We start from the raw sequence: 15,428 nt of genomic DNA, 5'->3' as shown, positions 1-15,428 counted from the left end.
GGGAAGGAAAAAGAGGTGGTACATGGACATTCCAGAAGAGTCCCTTGCTGTTCTCAGAGTTCTTCAGACACAATCACAAACAAAAGAAATCCATTGCAGAGTGGGGATGTTGGGGATGCCCTTACCCACTTTAACGAGGCCCCTTGTACATAAGTGTCTGCTTTACTCTATCCATCTTGGAACCCCAAACAAACTTAAACATAGTCCCAGCCTTCCTGGATGACCTTCAGGAAGCCTTATGCATTATACAGGATTAAAACCAAACTGGTATATATACTCCAGAAGGGACAGATCTCCAACTGTAGATAGCACTGTTTCAACCTTGTTGGGTCTCTTCAGTACAGCGTAGGGAACTGGTTTGGCTGAGTGAGAGGCCTTTGACTAGGGACGGGATGTAAGTGTTCTCCTTACAGAGACTGCAAATTAAGATTGCCTTGTAGGTGTATGGAGACTTATAGGAATTGCCGCTCCACCAGGAGATGGAAAAATATGCAAATAGATTTTACAGGAAGGGATAAGGAAAATCATGCCTCTATTAGCTACCTAGTAAGGCGGCTCCCTTGATATCAAGCATGAGCGTCAGAAAAGCCTTATGATATCATGTGGGATTCAAACCAGACCAGTATATCTATTCCAGAAGGAACAGATTCCCAGCTGTAGACAGCACTCTTCATCCAGCGCTCTTCATCTGACTTTGGCGATCTAAAGTGAAAACATCGATAACATTAGTGAAAGGGGAAAGAACAGGTTTCGACTTCTAAAACTTAAAAACCAGATCTTAATTAAATACTTACATTTTTGGCAAGTTCAGGAAAACTTTAAAATATGCTGGACATTCTTCACATTTATTGCATGAGAAGGTCTGGGTAGTTTTTTGAGTGCTTGAGGGAAAAAAATCAAAGAGGTCAAACATGAATGAAGATGTCATACCATACCCGCTCACTGCATACACTGACCAGTTTGGTATTGCCAATTACCTGGTTTATAGTATAAACAGTGTGCAGTAGCTTTACCTAATGATGTACAAATGTACACAAAATGTGAGGACTTACCTCTCTGTACATTTTATACAGGGCTCTGAAGGTGCTGTTTTCTCCAGTCCACACTTAGTGCATAATACCACAGGAATCTTGCCAGCAAGATGATGGCTAGCAGGAAGATCCCGGCATAGACTGCATAGGCGATGGGGTTCTGGAGTGTTGCCAGGATGGTGTCCATGGTGGAGGGGCCTTGTTTAGTTGTTTCCTCCTCCTTCAACTGAGTTGGAGATTTTTCAACCAAAGCCCGCTGGAAATAGATGTCCATTATAGCTCTTTCTCTGACATCAGACTGTATCACTGTAAAAATAGAAGAAAAATAGAAGTAAATATGTGATATGGAGAATGTTATCAGTCATTGAGGTTTTTCAGGAGGAATTCTCTACAGTAAGAGCTTTGCAAAGGCAGGAAGGGCTCCTGATCTAGCACACACATAGAAGGCTGGGTACACATAGGGGGTCATTTACTAAGGGCCCGAATCGCGTTTTCCCGATGTGTTACCCGAATATTTCCGATTTGCGCCGAGTTTCCTTGAATTGCCCCGGGATTGTGGCGCACGGGTTTGGATTGTGTCGCGCGCGCACCAGCTTCCGTGCGCCACAAATAGGGGGCGTGGTTTTCGAGCAACCCGAATTATTCGGACAAGCCCCTGAATTTAAAAACCGAATTGTGTCGCATAAGGACCGCTTACCGTCACCTGGTCCAGCTCGGTGCATTCCGGCGCGATGAGTTTACTTTCAGCGCAGCAGCGCCACCTGGTGGACGGCGGAAGAACTACCTTATTAAATCCCGGCCGGACCCGAATCCAGAGCGGAGAAGCCGCCGCTGGAACGCGAATGGACCGGGTAAGTAAATGTGCCCCATAATGTTTTGTACCATATGTTGTAAGGACATCGAGGGGGAATTTTCTGCAGATGCGATATATGCTGGTCAGACAAAAGCAACAACCATGCCTCCATAAGTCAATGTATACTCTCAGCATATACGTCGGGAGCGTTCCCAATGTATGCACTGACCTATACAAAAAATGAGATGTGAACCAAGCCATAGTGACAGATAAGAGAGAGTGTATGAGAGTTAGAAAACTATAAGTCTTACCATCCAGGTAATGAAATTTGCGGAGGATGATGTCGTCGTCGTCATCTGTTACCTCACAGACGTAAGTCCCTCTATGGCTCATCCTCACAGGTTTTATGAGGAGAAAAAGTTGGTCCCCATGCTTTATATGCTTGAAGTAGCTGAGGTCAGCCACCCTGATCTAAAGGGAAAATGTTCATAACATTAGTGAGAGGGGAAGGAACAGGTTTCTAAAATGTTAAAAAAAATATATTAATTCAAACACTTACATTTTTGGCAAATTTCCAGGAAACTTTTGGATCTTCTGGAAGTGGAAATGACGCCCCACAGGGGATGGTGATCTGGTCCAGCTCACTTACACTCAAGGTCTCAACTGAAGGGAAAGTAACAGGAAATAAATAGTTAATAAGACAACATACAATACACTAACAATGTTATATGAGATAGAAATTGATAATAGATGTGATCTTACGGGGACAGGCCACGGGGACGTTACAATCCTCCTCAGCACATTTATTGCATGTGAAGGTGCGGGCAGCTTTCTGAAGGCCTGAGGGGAAAAAGTCATAGAGGTCACACATGTGAAAGACATAAGGACCCCAAATGTACATAATGAGGGGGGTCAAACAACTAACTTATACTGTGCAATGACATTACTCACCACATGGAGGTCTGCATTGTTCCGGTGGATGACCTAATGGAAGAAATTATATATATATATATAAATAATTATGGAGAATATAAAGGAAATGTTTAGTGTCTGTATCCAAGGATCTTTAGTCACTTACGTTCGACACGGTCTCTTACACCTTGCACATACTTTGCCATTGTAATGTCAAATTGATGTACCCAATCAGGTGGGGATACTAGAAGAAAGGAGATAGAAACAGAAAGAAATAGTCATTTACTGTTGACAATTTAAAAGACATTGAAAAATACTTAAGATTTTAAAACTTACAAGATTTGTCAATGGATTTTACGTCTTTCTCGAAGATTTTCAGGTATCCTTTTATGTAAGGTATTTCAGAAAACGCTGCAAGGAGAAGATAGGAGAGTTAGGAGAGATATTGTAGACATTGTATATACTCGAGTATAAGCCAAGGTACTTAATTGTGCCACAAAAAACTGGGAAAACATATTGACTCGGGTATAAGCATAGGGTGGAAAATGCAGCAAGTAACTCTCTAATAAAATGCCCAGCAGAGTTCCCCTTTAAAATTAAATATCCAGCAGACCCTCCTGTAAAATAAAATGTCCCACAGAGACCCCTTTATAAAAAAAAGTGGGGCCCGAGTGAGGCTTTTTCAGCATTAAAATTGTGCTGAAAACCTTGGCTTATACTCGAGTATGTATATGGTAAATCCCTAAATCCTGAGGTCACACACGTTCTATATATAAGACAAAGAAGCAATGAGAAAAGAGGATCTCAATTACCTATCGAGATGCTGTTGAGGGGCAGAAACCCAGCATGCAGCTTTTGCAGGCATCTTTCAGGGTCCATCTTGTGCAGAGAGACGGGACGATGACATATTTGATCTCTCTGCGCTGGTGTGGTGAAGCAGTGGAAGCAGGATCTTGCAACTTCCACTCCACCCAAGAGGAGAAAGAGCTGCAGCAGCAAATAACAGGAGTTAAAGTTTGCCATTATTTCCAATCACACAAACCCGTCAGCTAGAAAACCTAAAAACACAAAAAAACCTGAGATTATGACTTGGAGGAAACTGTGAAACCTGACAATGACAATGGATCCTATCTCCTCACTATATACAGGATTGGCCAAAATATAAAGGTATAACCCCTGGGACCACTTCATTGAAATGGAGCAGTACTTACAGTCTCGCATCGAGCTGATGAGTGACCTCTCTGTCATCCAGCACCTTCTTATATACCCCGATGCTGATGACATCACAATAGACACTTCTGATGACATCACAATGACTGTTCATGGTTCCGGCTGGTCACATATTATTATATGTTCTACATCTTACATAACACATTATGATATGTGGGGTACAATATGATATAAAAGGTTTATTATCAGCCTTCATGTTATAAAGCTACACTAACCTACCCCCCCCCCCCACACACACACGTAAGCACCCTAATCCTATAATATGTCATTTATAGATGTGGTCTCCCCTGGGTCCCAAAGAAACAATTCCCAAATAGACATACAGCAGGCCTAGAACAAGAATCTACAAGAAGGGTAGGCGCCTGCCTAGGATACAGTGGGAAACACTTTAATACCTGGGAATTACACTGTATTACTTGGGCCCAGATTGTCTCTTTCGGGCCCAGTGGAGACCACATCTTTATTCTAAGACCCTTGGACTTGCAGTAGAGCTTTCATCAGACAGATAGATACAATATTTCGTTGGTGTAGCTCATTTGTTACAAGATGTAAAACTTCAGGTCCCAGCTTCGCATGAAGTTGCAGAGATCTCCTATAAGAGGCTCCGGTATAAAGATGGATAGATGGGCTCTGAATTGTCTTATTACTGGTACAGGGCAATAGGGATCAATAACAGCTGAAGAATATGGGGTATGGGTGTGGGATGGGGCTCCTTATATATACATAAAGAGAGTTGGAGTCTACACTAAGGGTATACTGGGTGCAGGCCTATTACTAACTTCCATAGAACTACAAGTCACAGCATGCCTTAAAGTCAACTCTGTTGTTACAAGAGGCCCTTTCCTAGATCTGTAGATATAGAAGCTTTATATTGTTCTTATAATGGATCCAGTTATTCCTGATAGACAAGACATTATTTATAGATAAAGCCTAGAAAGACCTGGGTATATATGTGGGAGGGGGCACTTACTCAGCTACAGACATTGAAATGGAGCAGTACTTACAGTCTCGCATCCAGCTGATGAGTGACTGCTCTGTCATCCAGCACCTTCTTATATACCCCGATGCTGATGACATCACAATAGACACTTCTGATGACATCACAATGACTGTTCATGGTTCCGGCTGGTCACATGCCCATATTATTATATGTTCCACATCTTATATAGCACATTATGATATTTGCGGTACAATATGATATAAAACAGTGATGGCGAACGTTTTAGCAACCAAGTGCCCAAACTGCAACCCCAAACTCCCCTCTATTGCGAGGTGCCAACCAAAAATTAAAGCAGTAACTTAATGCTCCCTGTTCTTCAACAACAATCAATCATACTGACCTCCTGAGGACACCAACACAGTGGAAAGAAGGAAGGAAAATTTGCATCATTGTAGCTTCTTTCCAGTGTCCTTCGTACACAGAGAATCATGGGGCCAGCAGGAGGTCCTCCAATGATAAGCCGGCCCTGTCTACACATTCTCCCACTTTCTACAGTCCCAAATAGCCAAGTATCACATTAAAATATCACTGAAAGCAGCATCTTTTAAGTTGTTTGGAACTGCAGGAAAATTCTTTGAGTTCTGTCTGGTGTGCTGGGGCGATGGCCCGGGTGCCCACAGAAAGAGCTTGGAGTGCCACCTCTGGCACCAGTGCCATAGGTTCGCCACCACTGATATAAAAGGTTTATTATCCGCCTTCATGTTATAAAGCCACAATAACCTATTTTAGAGTCTCCATGGAAAACTTCTGCTACACCCCCCCCCCTTTTAAGCACCCAAATCCTATAATATGTCATTTATAGATGTGGTCACCCCTGGGCCCCAAAGAAACAATTCCCAAATAGACATATAGCAGGCCTAGAACAAGAATCTACAAGAAGGGTAGGCGCCTGCCTAGGATACAATGGGAAACACTTTAATACCTGGGAATTACACTGTATTACTTGGGCCCAGATTGTCTCTTTCGGGCCCAGTGGAGACCACATCTTTATTCTAACACCCTTGGACTTGCAGAAGAGCTTTCACCAGACAGATATATACAATATTTCGTTGGTGTAGCTCATTTCTTAAAAGATGTAAAACTGCAGGTCGCAGCTTCGCATGAAGTTGCAGAGATCTCCTATAAGAGGCTCCGGTATAAAGATGGATAGATGGGCTCTGAATTGTCTTATTACTGGTCCAGGGCAATAGGGATCAATAACAGCTGAAGAATATTGGGTATGGATGTGGGATGGGGCTCCTTATATATACATAAAGAGAGTCGGAGTCTACACTAAGGGTATACTGGGTGCAGGCCTATTACTAACTTCCATAGAACTACATAGCTACAGACATTGAAATGGAGCAGTACTTACAGTCTCGCATCCAGCTGATGAGTGACCTCTCTGTCATCCAGCACCTTCTTATATACCCCGATGCTGATGACATCACAATAGACACTTCTGATGACATCACAATGACTGTACATGGTCCTGGCTGGTCACATGACTGTAGGATGGGTTTTGAGTCTTACGTGGATCTTTTAGGGATAAGATCTTGTTAAGATATATAAAAGTGATGATGATGATGATGGAGATGAAATATACAGCACTAGGGGTGGAGATGCAAGTTAGATTCGTTCCAGAGATTCGTTGGGGCAGATTTACGTACCCGGTCCGTTCGCGATCCAGCGGCGCGTTCTCTGCAGTGGATTCGGGTCCGGCCGGGATTCACTAAGGTAGTTCCTCCGCTGTCCACCAGGTGGGGCTGCTGCGCTGAAGTTCCCCGGAGGCGCACTGGAATGCCCTGAAATTCACCGGCCAATACCTTCCTTGGTTGAACTTGATGGACAATTGTCTTTTTTCAACCGTAGAAACTATGAAACTATGAAACTAGTGAAGGTAAGTGTCATTTTCGCAACACATTTTTTGTTTTAAATGCGGCGGTTTTTCCGAAACCGTCGTCGGGTTTTCGTTCGGCCACGCCCCCGATTTCCGTTGCATGCATGCCAGCGCCGATGCGCCACAATCCGATCGCGTGCGCCAAAATCCCGGGGCAATTTAGGGAAAATCGGCGCAAATTGGAAATATTCGGTTAACACGTCGGGAAAACGCGAATCGGGCCCTTAGTAAATGATCCCCGTTGAGTCCATATGGGCACATGGTATTTAACTTGTATATCCAGAAGTTCTCTCTTTTGATGAGCTGTGATGGACGGTCTGGGTGATCCTTAGGGATCTGTTCGATGGGAAGGAGGGAGAGGTGGTTAATATCGTTACTGTGGGGTTGGTGACAGTGTCGTGAGACACTGTGGAGTTGAAAGCCAATCTTGGGTGTTCTTTCTTTCACTTAACGTTTGTGTTGTTCTGCCTACATACTGAAATGGAAATGGACATTGGAGAAGGTAAATGACATAATCTGATGAACAATTAAGAAAGTTGGCAATTTCAAAAGTTTCTCCTGTGGCGGTGCAGCGGCACTAGATGCCTCACATGCGATATTATACTACACCGCACACAATCTTTCCGCTCCACCGCCACAGGAGAAACCTTCGAAACTGTCAAATTTCTTAATGGCTGCTCATGGCTGAATGTTGAAATCACATTCTAAGCCATCTCAGCATTATATCTCCTTTGCTACCCGGCTGGCTTAAAAGTTTATGCCCATTTAAAATCAATTTTAATATGTTATGAACATACTTTATTTAAAAATTCCGGTTTGTAAAAAAAAAAAATAGAAATGTCTGCAAATTGCTCCTCAGGAATGAGGTTTCTTAACTGTTGTCAAGGCAGATCCATTTACCAGGCTGAAGAAGGGGCTCTTTCTCCTCTCTGTGTACACATCTCTGAGCATTGAGTGTTAACCCCTTTTGCTATCTCACTGACAGGGGAAGGATGTGACTGTCCATCACAGCTGCTGTAGCTTAACCCTCAGCAGCCCAAAAAAGGTCAACAGGATACAGACAGATGTAGTGGAAATCAATTAAGACAGCCAGGAGTGAAGTAAGGCAGTGTTCAGTCTAGTGCAGGGCTGTTCAGAATGCAAATGAAGCACAAGATCACAGTCTGCACTATCACACTAGCAAGTTACAGTGTTCATTTATTGACATGCTAAAAATAAGTTTTCATACAATCTCTAATTTATATTAAGAATATTGCCGGCTCAGTCATCATTATATACAGGGATTCCATTGTCTGGAAACTCTTTTGGAAATACAGCTTAAAACTGTCAGTCCATTTTTTGGGTAGAAGTATCATGTTATGACAGGTTATGGGGGATAATCTACAGTCATGGCCATAAGTTTTGAGAATGACACAAATATTATATTTTCACATAATCTGTTGCCCTCTGGTTTTTATGTGTGTTTGTCAGATGCTTTTATCACATACAGAAATGCAAGTGCAATCATATTATGAGTAACAAAAGCTTTTATTGACAGTTAGAATAAGTTAATGCAGCAAGTCAATATTCTTGCACAATCAATGCTTGCATTTTGTTACAATTTGTTGGTTTTTGTTTGTCCACCCGTCTCTTGATGATTGACCACAAGTTCTCAATGGGATTAAGATCTGGTAAGTTTACAGACCATGGACCCAAAATCTCCATGTTTTGTTCCCTGAGCCATTTAGTTATCACCTTAGCTTTATGTCAAGGTGCTCCATCATGCTAGAAAAGGCATTGTTGATTACTAAACTGCTCTTGGACGGTTGGGAGAAGTTGCTCTTGGAGGACATTCTGGTACCATTCTTTATTCATGGATGTGTTTTTAGGCAAGACTGTGAGAGAGACGATTCCCTTGGCTGAGAAGCCGCCCTACCCATGAATGGTTGCAGGATGCTTTACATTTGGCATGAGACAAGACTGGTGGTATCGCTCACCTTGTCTTTTCTGAACAAGCTATTTTCCATATGTTCCAAACAATCGGAAAGGGGATTCATCAGAGAAAATGACTTTACCCCAGTCCTCAGAAGTCCACTCCCTGTACCTTTTGCAGTATATCAGTCTGTCCCTGATGTTTTTTCTGGAGAGAAGTGGATTCTTTGCTGCCCTCCTTGACACCAGGCCTTGTTCCTAGAGTCTCCTCCTCACAGTGCGTGCAGATGCACTCACACCTGCCTGCTGCCATTCCTGAGCAAGCTCTGCACTGCTGGTAGCCCGATCCCGAAGCTGAAACACTTTTAAGAGACGGTCCTAGCACTTGCTGTTCCTTCTTTGGTGCCCTGGAGCCTTTTTGGCAACAATGGAACCTCTATCTTTGAATTCTTTGATTATGTGATAGATTGTTGACTGAGGTGCAATCTTTCTAGCTGCGATACTCTTCCCTGTTAGGCCAGTTTTGTGCAGTGCAATGATGACTGCACGTGTTTCTTTAGAGATAACCATGGTTAACAGAAGAGAAACAATGATGCCAAGCACCAGCCTCCTTTTAAAGTGTCCAGTGGTGTGATTCTTACTTAATCATGACAGATTGATCTCCAGCCCTGTTCTCATCAACACCCACACCTGTGTTAATGGAGCAATCACTGAAATGATGTTAGCCGCTCCTTTTAACCCCTTAACGCCGAAGCCACTTTTCACCTTCCTGACACTGCCCATTTTTTAAAATCTTCCCTGTGTCACTATAAGTGCTTATAACTTCGGAACTAGAGATGAGCGAACATACCCGTCCGAGCTTGATGCTCGTTCGAGCATTAGCGTACTCGAAACTGCTCGTTGCTCGGACGAATACTTCGCCCGCTCGAGAGAATGGCATCTCCCGCCGTTTTGCTTTTTGGCGGCCAGAAACAGAGCCAATCACAAGCCAGGAGACTCTGCACTCCACCCAGCATGACGTGGTACTTTTACACGTCGATAGCAGTGGTTGGCTGGCCAGATCAGGTGACCCTGGAATAGACTAGCCCCTGCCCGCGCTGCTCGGATCATTCTGTGTCTGGATGCCGCTAGGGAGAGAGCTGCTGCTGGTCAGGGAAAGCGTTAGGGTGTTCTATTAGAATAGTGTTAGGCAGGAGTGATTCTACAAGAACCCAACAGCCCTTCTTAGGGCTACAATAACGTTATACATTTTTTTTTTATTTGCTTGTGGCTGGGCTTGCTGGCACATAATAGTGCAGCTAGTACCATATTGTGAGGAGTTTGCAGGGGGACTTGCTACCGTTGTGTTTAGCTCTTAGTGACACGCATATCCACCTCAAACACCGAAGTGGGACAATTTATTAGGGGTTTGATTAGAATTAGGCAGAGTCTGCTGATTTATTTATTTTTTACCTTTATTTCATTTTATAGCTCAAACTCATCTTGCAAAGCAGTGTGTTTTCATTGTAGGCTACAAAATAGCCATAGGAGAACCCCAACAGCTTACTTAGGCTTACAATAGCGTTATATTTTCCTTTTTTTTGTTTGCTTGTGGCTGGGCTTGCTGGCATTAGTAGTGCAGCTAGTACCATATTGTGAGGAATTTGCTGGGAGACCTGCGACCGTTGTGTTTAGCTCTTAGTGACACGCATATCCACCTCAAACACCGAAGTGGGACAATTTATTAGGGGTTTGATTAGAATTAGGCAGAGTCTGCTGATTTTTTTTTTTTTTTTACCTTTATTTCATTTTATAGCTCAAACTCATCTTGCAAAGCAGTGTGCTTTCATTGTAGGCTACAAAATAGCCATAGGAGAACCCCAACGGCTTACTTAGGCCTACAATAGCGTTATATTTTCCTTTTTTTTTGTTTGCTTGTGGCTGGGCTTGCTGGCATTAGTAGTGCAGCTAGTACCATATTGTGAGGAATTTGCTGGGAGACCTGCGACCGTTGTGTTTAGCTCTTAGTGACACGCATATCCACCTCAAACACCGAAGTGGGACAATTTATTAGGGGTTTTATTAGAATTAGGCAGAGTCTGCTGATTTATTTTTTTTACCTTTATTTCATTTTATAGCTCAAAGTCATCAGGCACAGCACAAAATCCAGTTGTGTGCTGTCAGTGTAGGTTAGAAACTAGCCATAGCAATAGGATAGCATCGTTTTGTTTACACTTAAAGTTTACACTTTAATTTGGAAAATGTTTAACCCGAGGGCTAGGGGTAGAGGACGAGGGCGTGGACGTGGGCGTCCAACAACTGCAGGGGTCAGAGGCCGTGGTCCTGGGCGGGGTGAGACACCACCTGCTGATGAGGGAGCAGGGGAACGCCGCAGAGCTACACTCCCTAGGTTCATCATGTCTCAAGTTACTGGGACTCGTGGTAGAGCACTGTTGAGGCCAGAACAGTCCGAAGAGGTGATGTCGTGGATTGCGGACAATGCTTCTAGCCATTTGTCCACCAGTCAGTCTTCCACGCAGTCCACCCATGTCACCGAAATCAGCACTCCTCCAGCTCCTCCACCTCAGCCTCCTTCCCCCCAGTCTGCCCCCTCCCAGCAAAATTTGGCATTTGAACCGGCATACTCTGAGGAACTGTTTTCTGGACCCTTCCCACAGTCACAAACCACTTGTCCGGTTGCTGCTGAGCAATTTTCCGATGCCCAGGTTTTCCACCAGTCGCAGTCTGTGGGTGATGATGACATTATTAACGTAGTGGAAGAAGTGTGTAAAGAGGTGTCGGACGATGAGGAGACACGGTTGTCAGACAGTGGTGAAGTTGTTGTCAGGGCAGGAAGTCCGAGGGGGGAGCAGACTGAGGGATCAGAGGATGATGAGGTGACAGACCCAAGCTGGGTTGATAGGCCGGGTGAACACAGTGCTTCTGAGACGGAGGCGAGTCCTATAGCAGAACAGGTTGGAAGAGGCAGTGGTGGGGCCAGACGGAGAGGCAGGGCCAGAGCTGGTGCATTATCGCCAAATGTTGCCCGTAGTCAAGCTCCCGTGGCGAGGGCTAGATTTTCAGAAGTCTGGAGGTTCTTTAAAGAAACACCAGATGATCGACGGACTGTGGTGTGCAACCTTTGCCAAACCAGGATCAGCAGGGGTTCCACCACTACTAGCTTAACTACCACCAGTATGCGCAGGCATATGAATGCTAAACACCCCACTCAATGGCACCAAGCCCGTTCACCTCCGGCTGGGCACACCACTGCTCCTTCCCCTGTATCATCTGCTAGTCAGCCCCCTGCCCAGGACCACGGCCCAAACACCTCCTGTGCGAAAACCCCATCTTCGCCTCCACGATCCTCCACAGCATCCACCAGCGTTCAGCTCTCCATAACCCAGATGCTGGAGCGCAAAAGGAAGTATAGCTCAACCCACCCACCCACCCACACGCCCAAGCCCTCAATGTCCACATCTCCAAGTTGCTTAGCCTGGAGATGCTGCCCTATAGGCTGGTAGAGACCGAGGCCTTTCGAAACCTCATGGCGGCGGCCGCCCCTCGGTATTCGGTCCCCAGCCGCCACTACTTTTCCCGATGTGCCGTCCCAGCCCTGCACAAGCACGTGTCAGAGAACATCATCCGTGCCCTGACCAACGCCGTTTCTGACAAGGTCCACCTGACCACGGACACGTTGACGAGTGCTGCCGGGCAGGGCCACTATATATCGCTGACGGCACATTGGGTTAACTTGGTGGAGGCTGGGACCGAGTCTGACCCTGGGGCTGCTCATATACTGCCGACGCCGAGGATTGCGGGGCCTACCTCGGTCCAGGTCTCAAAGGCCTACTATGCCTCCTCCTCCTCCCACCCCTCCTCCACCTCCTCCTCCTCCGAATTACCATCCGTGGGCATGGCGCCATCAGTCGGTAGCTCTAGGCACAGCAGCAGTGCCATCGCTAAGCGACAGCAGGCGGTGCTCAAACTGCTGAGCCTAGGCGATAAAAGGCACACCGCCCAAGAGCTATTACAGGGCATCACGGCGCAGACTGATCTGTGGCTGGCACCGCTGAACCTGAAGCCAGGCATGGTTGTGTGTGACGACGGCCGTAACGTGGTGGCGGCTCTGCAACTCGGCAGACTGACACATGTGCCATGCCTGGCCCATGTGTTAAATCTCATAATTCAGAGTTTCCTCAAGACATACCCCAATCTGTCTGATTTGCTCACGAAGGTGCGCCGCATCTGTGCGCATTTCAGGAAGTCCAGCACAGATGCTGCCACTCTCAGGGCAGCGCCGCCTCCAACTGCCCGCTCACCGACTGTTGTGCGACGTGCCCACGAGGTGGAATTCAACATTAACCATGTTATCCAGAGTTTACCAGCAGCGCAGAGCGATTGTAGACTGCCAGATGTCAACTTCCACCAGAACTGGTAGTCAGGTCAGTCAGCTTCCTCAAGTCTACAATGAGGAGTGGACGTGGATGTCTGATATCTGTCAGGTGCTGAGTAACTTTGAGGAGTCAACACAGATGGTCAGTGGCGATGCCGCCATCATCAGCCTCACCATCCCGCTGCTTGGCCTGTTGAAAAACTCTCTGGTCAGCATGAAGTCGGAAGCTTTGCGCTCGTCACAAGAGACGGGGGAAGAAGATTCCCTTGTTGATAGCCAAAGCACCCTTAGGTCTGTTTCTCAGCGCATATCGGAGGAGGTGGAGGAGGATGAGGAGGAAGAGGAGGAGAATGTTGGCGAGACAGAAGAGGGGACCATTGTTCAGTCCTTCACTGTTCAGTGTGTATGGGCACAAGAAGAGGAGTTGGAGGAGTTGGAGGAGGAGGAAATGGGCAGTCAGGCCAGTGAGGGGAGTGAATTCTTGCGCATGTCACCCCAGCAAGACACTGTCACCTGTCCCCAGTCTCGGCAGAGTAGGGCTGATCTTTACAGAAAGATGGTGAGGGAGTACGTAGCTGACCATACCATCGTCCTAAATGATCACACAGCTCCCTACAACTACTGGGTTTCAAAGCTGGACATGTGGCACGAACTGGCGCTGTACGCCTTGGAGGTTCTTGCCTGCCCTGCCGCTACCGTGTTGTCCGAGCGGGTTTTCAGTGCAGCTGGTGGCATCATCACCGATAAGCGTACACGCCTGTCGACTGACAGCGCTGACAGGCTGACGCTTATCAAGATGAATAAAGCCTGGATTTCTCCGGATTTTCATTCTCCACCAGGTGAAAGAAGCTCAACCTGAATAATGTATGCACTCCTCCTCCTCATTGTCCTCCTTCTCCTCCTCTTTGTACACTAAAGCATAGGAAACTGGCTATTTTTTTGCCAGGGCCAACTGGCTCTAGCTATAGTACTCTATGTATTAAATTTTTCTGGAGGGCCACCTACCCGGTCCTCTGTTTTAAGCAATTTTTGGGAGTGCCACATACAGGCACTCAATCTATTTAATTTTTCTGGAGGACCACCTACCTGCTCCTCTGGTTTGAAAACTTTTTTGGACTGCCACATACAGACACTCAATTTATTTAATTTTTCTGGAGGACCACCTACCTGCTCCTCTGGTTTGAAAACTTTTTTGGACTGCCACATACAGGCACTATCCAAATTAAATTGTCTCCATAGCAGCCTCCACATGTCGTCTTTCTAGCTGGCTCCACACGTTGTCTCCATTGCTACCTCCACACGTCATCGCCATAGCTGCCTCCAAAAGTCGTCCATATAGCTGCCTCCATACATTGTCTCCTTATCAAACGAACTGTGTCAGGCAGAATTTTGGGTTGTTTTCATGGATTCCACAACAAACTTGTTAACTTTGTCGCCACCCTGCTTTGTAATCCACAAAATATACTGGCAAACTTTTATCATTTACCGATATTATTTCAGCGCTTCTTGCGCATCTGTTTACATTCCCCTCACCCCCCATATCCCAAACTTATAAGAACGCTACTACACTTGATCTTATACAAAAGGTTCTTAGAAGTGCTGTTTGGGGAGTAGCCTAGAGACAGGGGCTTGGATTGGCGAAAGCTCGCCTGGCAGCAGAGCGCCAGCTCCATCTCAAGATCCAACTAACATAGTTTTAACTGCAGAACCTTTAATCTACTACTAGTTCACTGCCTCCATACATCGTCCCCTTATCAAACGAGCTGTGTCGGGCAGAATTTTGGGTTGTTTTCATGGTTTCCACATCAAACTTGTTAACTTTGTCGCCACCCTGCTGTGTAATCCACAAAATATACTGGCAAACTTTTATCATTTACCAATATTATTTCAGCGCTTCTTGCGCATCTGTTTACATTCCCCTCACCCGCCATATCCTAAACTTATAAGAACGCTACTACACTTGATCTTATACAAAAGGTTCTTAGAAGTGCTGTTTGGGGAGTAGCCTAGAGACAGTGGCTTGGATTGGCGAAAGCTCGCCTGGCAGCGGAGCGCCAGCTCCATCTCAAGATCCAACTAACATAGTTTTAACTGCAGCACCTTTAATCTACTACTAGTTCACTGCCTCCATACATCGTCCCCTTATCAAACGAGCTGTGTCAGGCAGAATTTTCAGGTGTTTCACCAGATACATAGTGGAACTCGGCCCATCTGTCGCCGCCATGCTGGAGACCTGAAGTTGCAATCATAGCAGCGCAATATGGATGCCCCATACTGTCGCTCTTAATCATGGAACC

General features: G+C 45.6%; 1 protein-coding gene across 1 annotated transcript; it reads right to left on the bottom strand.

Annotated features, from left to right (window-relative positions):
• Positions 1-795: 795 nt before the first annotated feature.
• On the bottom strand, positions 796-3,759 carry LOC140134251 (sperm acrosome membrane-associated protein 6-like). Its single transcript, XM_072154837.1, has 9 exons — positions 3,549-3,759; positions 3,073-3,147; positions 2,903-2,980; positions 2,776-2,808; positions 2,587-2,664; positions 2,384-2,487; positions 2,136-2,295; positions 1,053-1,337; positions 796-881 (listed from the first exon to the last, which is right to left on the bottom strand). The coding sequence occupies exons 1-8, from the start codon at positions 3,757-3,759 to the stop codon at positions 1,066-1,068; spliced, it is 1,011 nt and encodes a 336-aa protein (XP_072010938.1). The 3' UTR covers positions 796-881; positions 1,053-1,065.
• Between the last annotated feature and the right edge of the window lie 11,669 nt (positions 3,760-15,428).

Source organism: Engystomops pustulosus, chromosome 5, assembly GCF_040894005.1.
Source record: "Engystomops pustulosus chromosome 5, aEngPut4.maternal, whole genome shotgun sequence".
In the NCBI taxonomy this organism is placed as follows: domain Eukaryota; kingdom Metazoa; phylum Chordata; class Amphibia; order Anura; family Leptodactylidae; genus Engystomops; species Engystomops pustulosus.
The sequence above is the reverse complement of the archived record's forward strand: the minus strand, read 5'-3'. Positions and strand labels throughout refer to the sequence as shown.

Coding starts and splice junctions, on each gene's coding strand:
- LOC140134251 (XM_072154837.1), bottom strand. CDS start 3,759: ATGGCAAACTTTAACTCCTGTTATTTGCTGCTGCAGCTCTTTCTCCTC. Junction 3,148..3,548: donor CCTCAACAGCATCTCGATAG/GTAATTGAGATC, acceptor TTCTCCTTGCAG/CGTTTTCTGAAATACCTTAC. Junction 2,809..2,902: donor TGTAAGAGACCGTGTCGAAC/GTAAGTGACTAA, acceptor TTCTTCCATTAG/GTCATCCACCGGAACAATGC.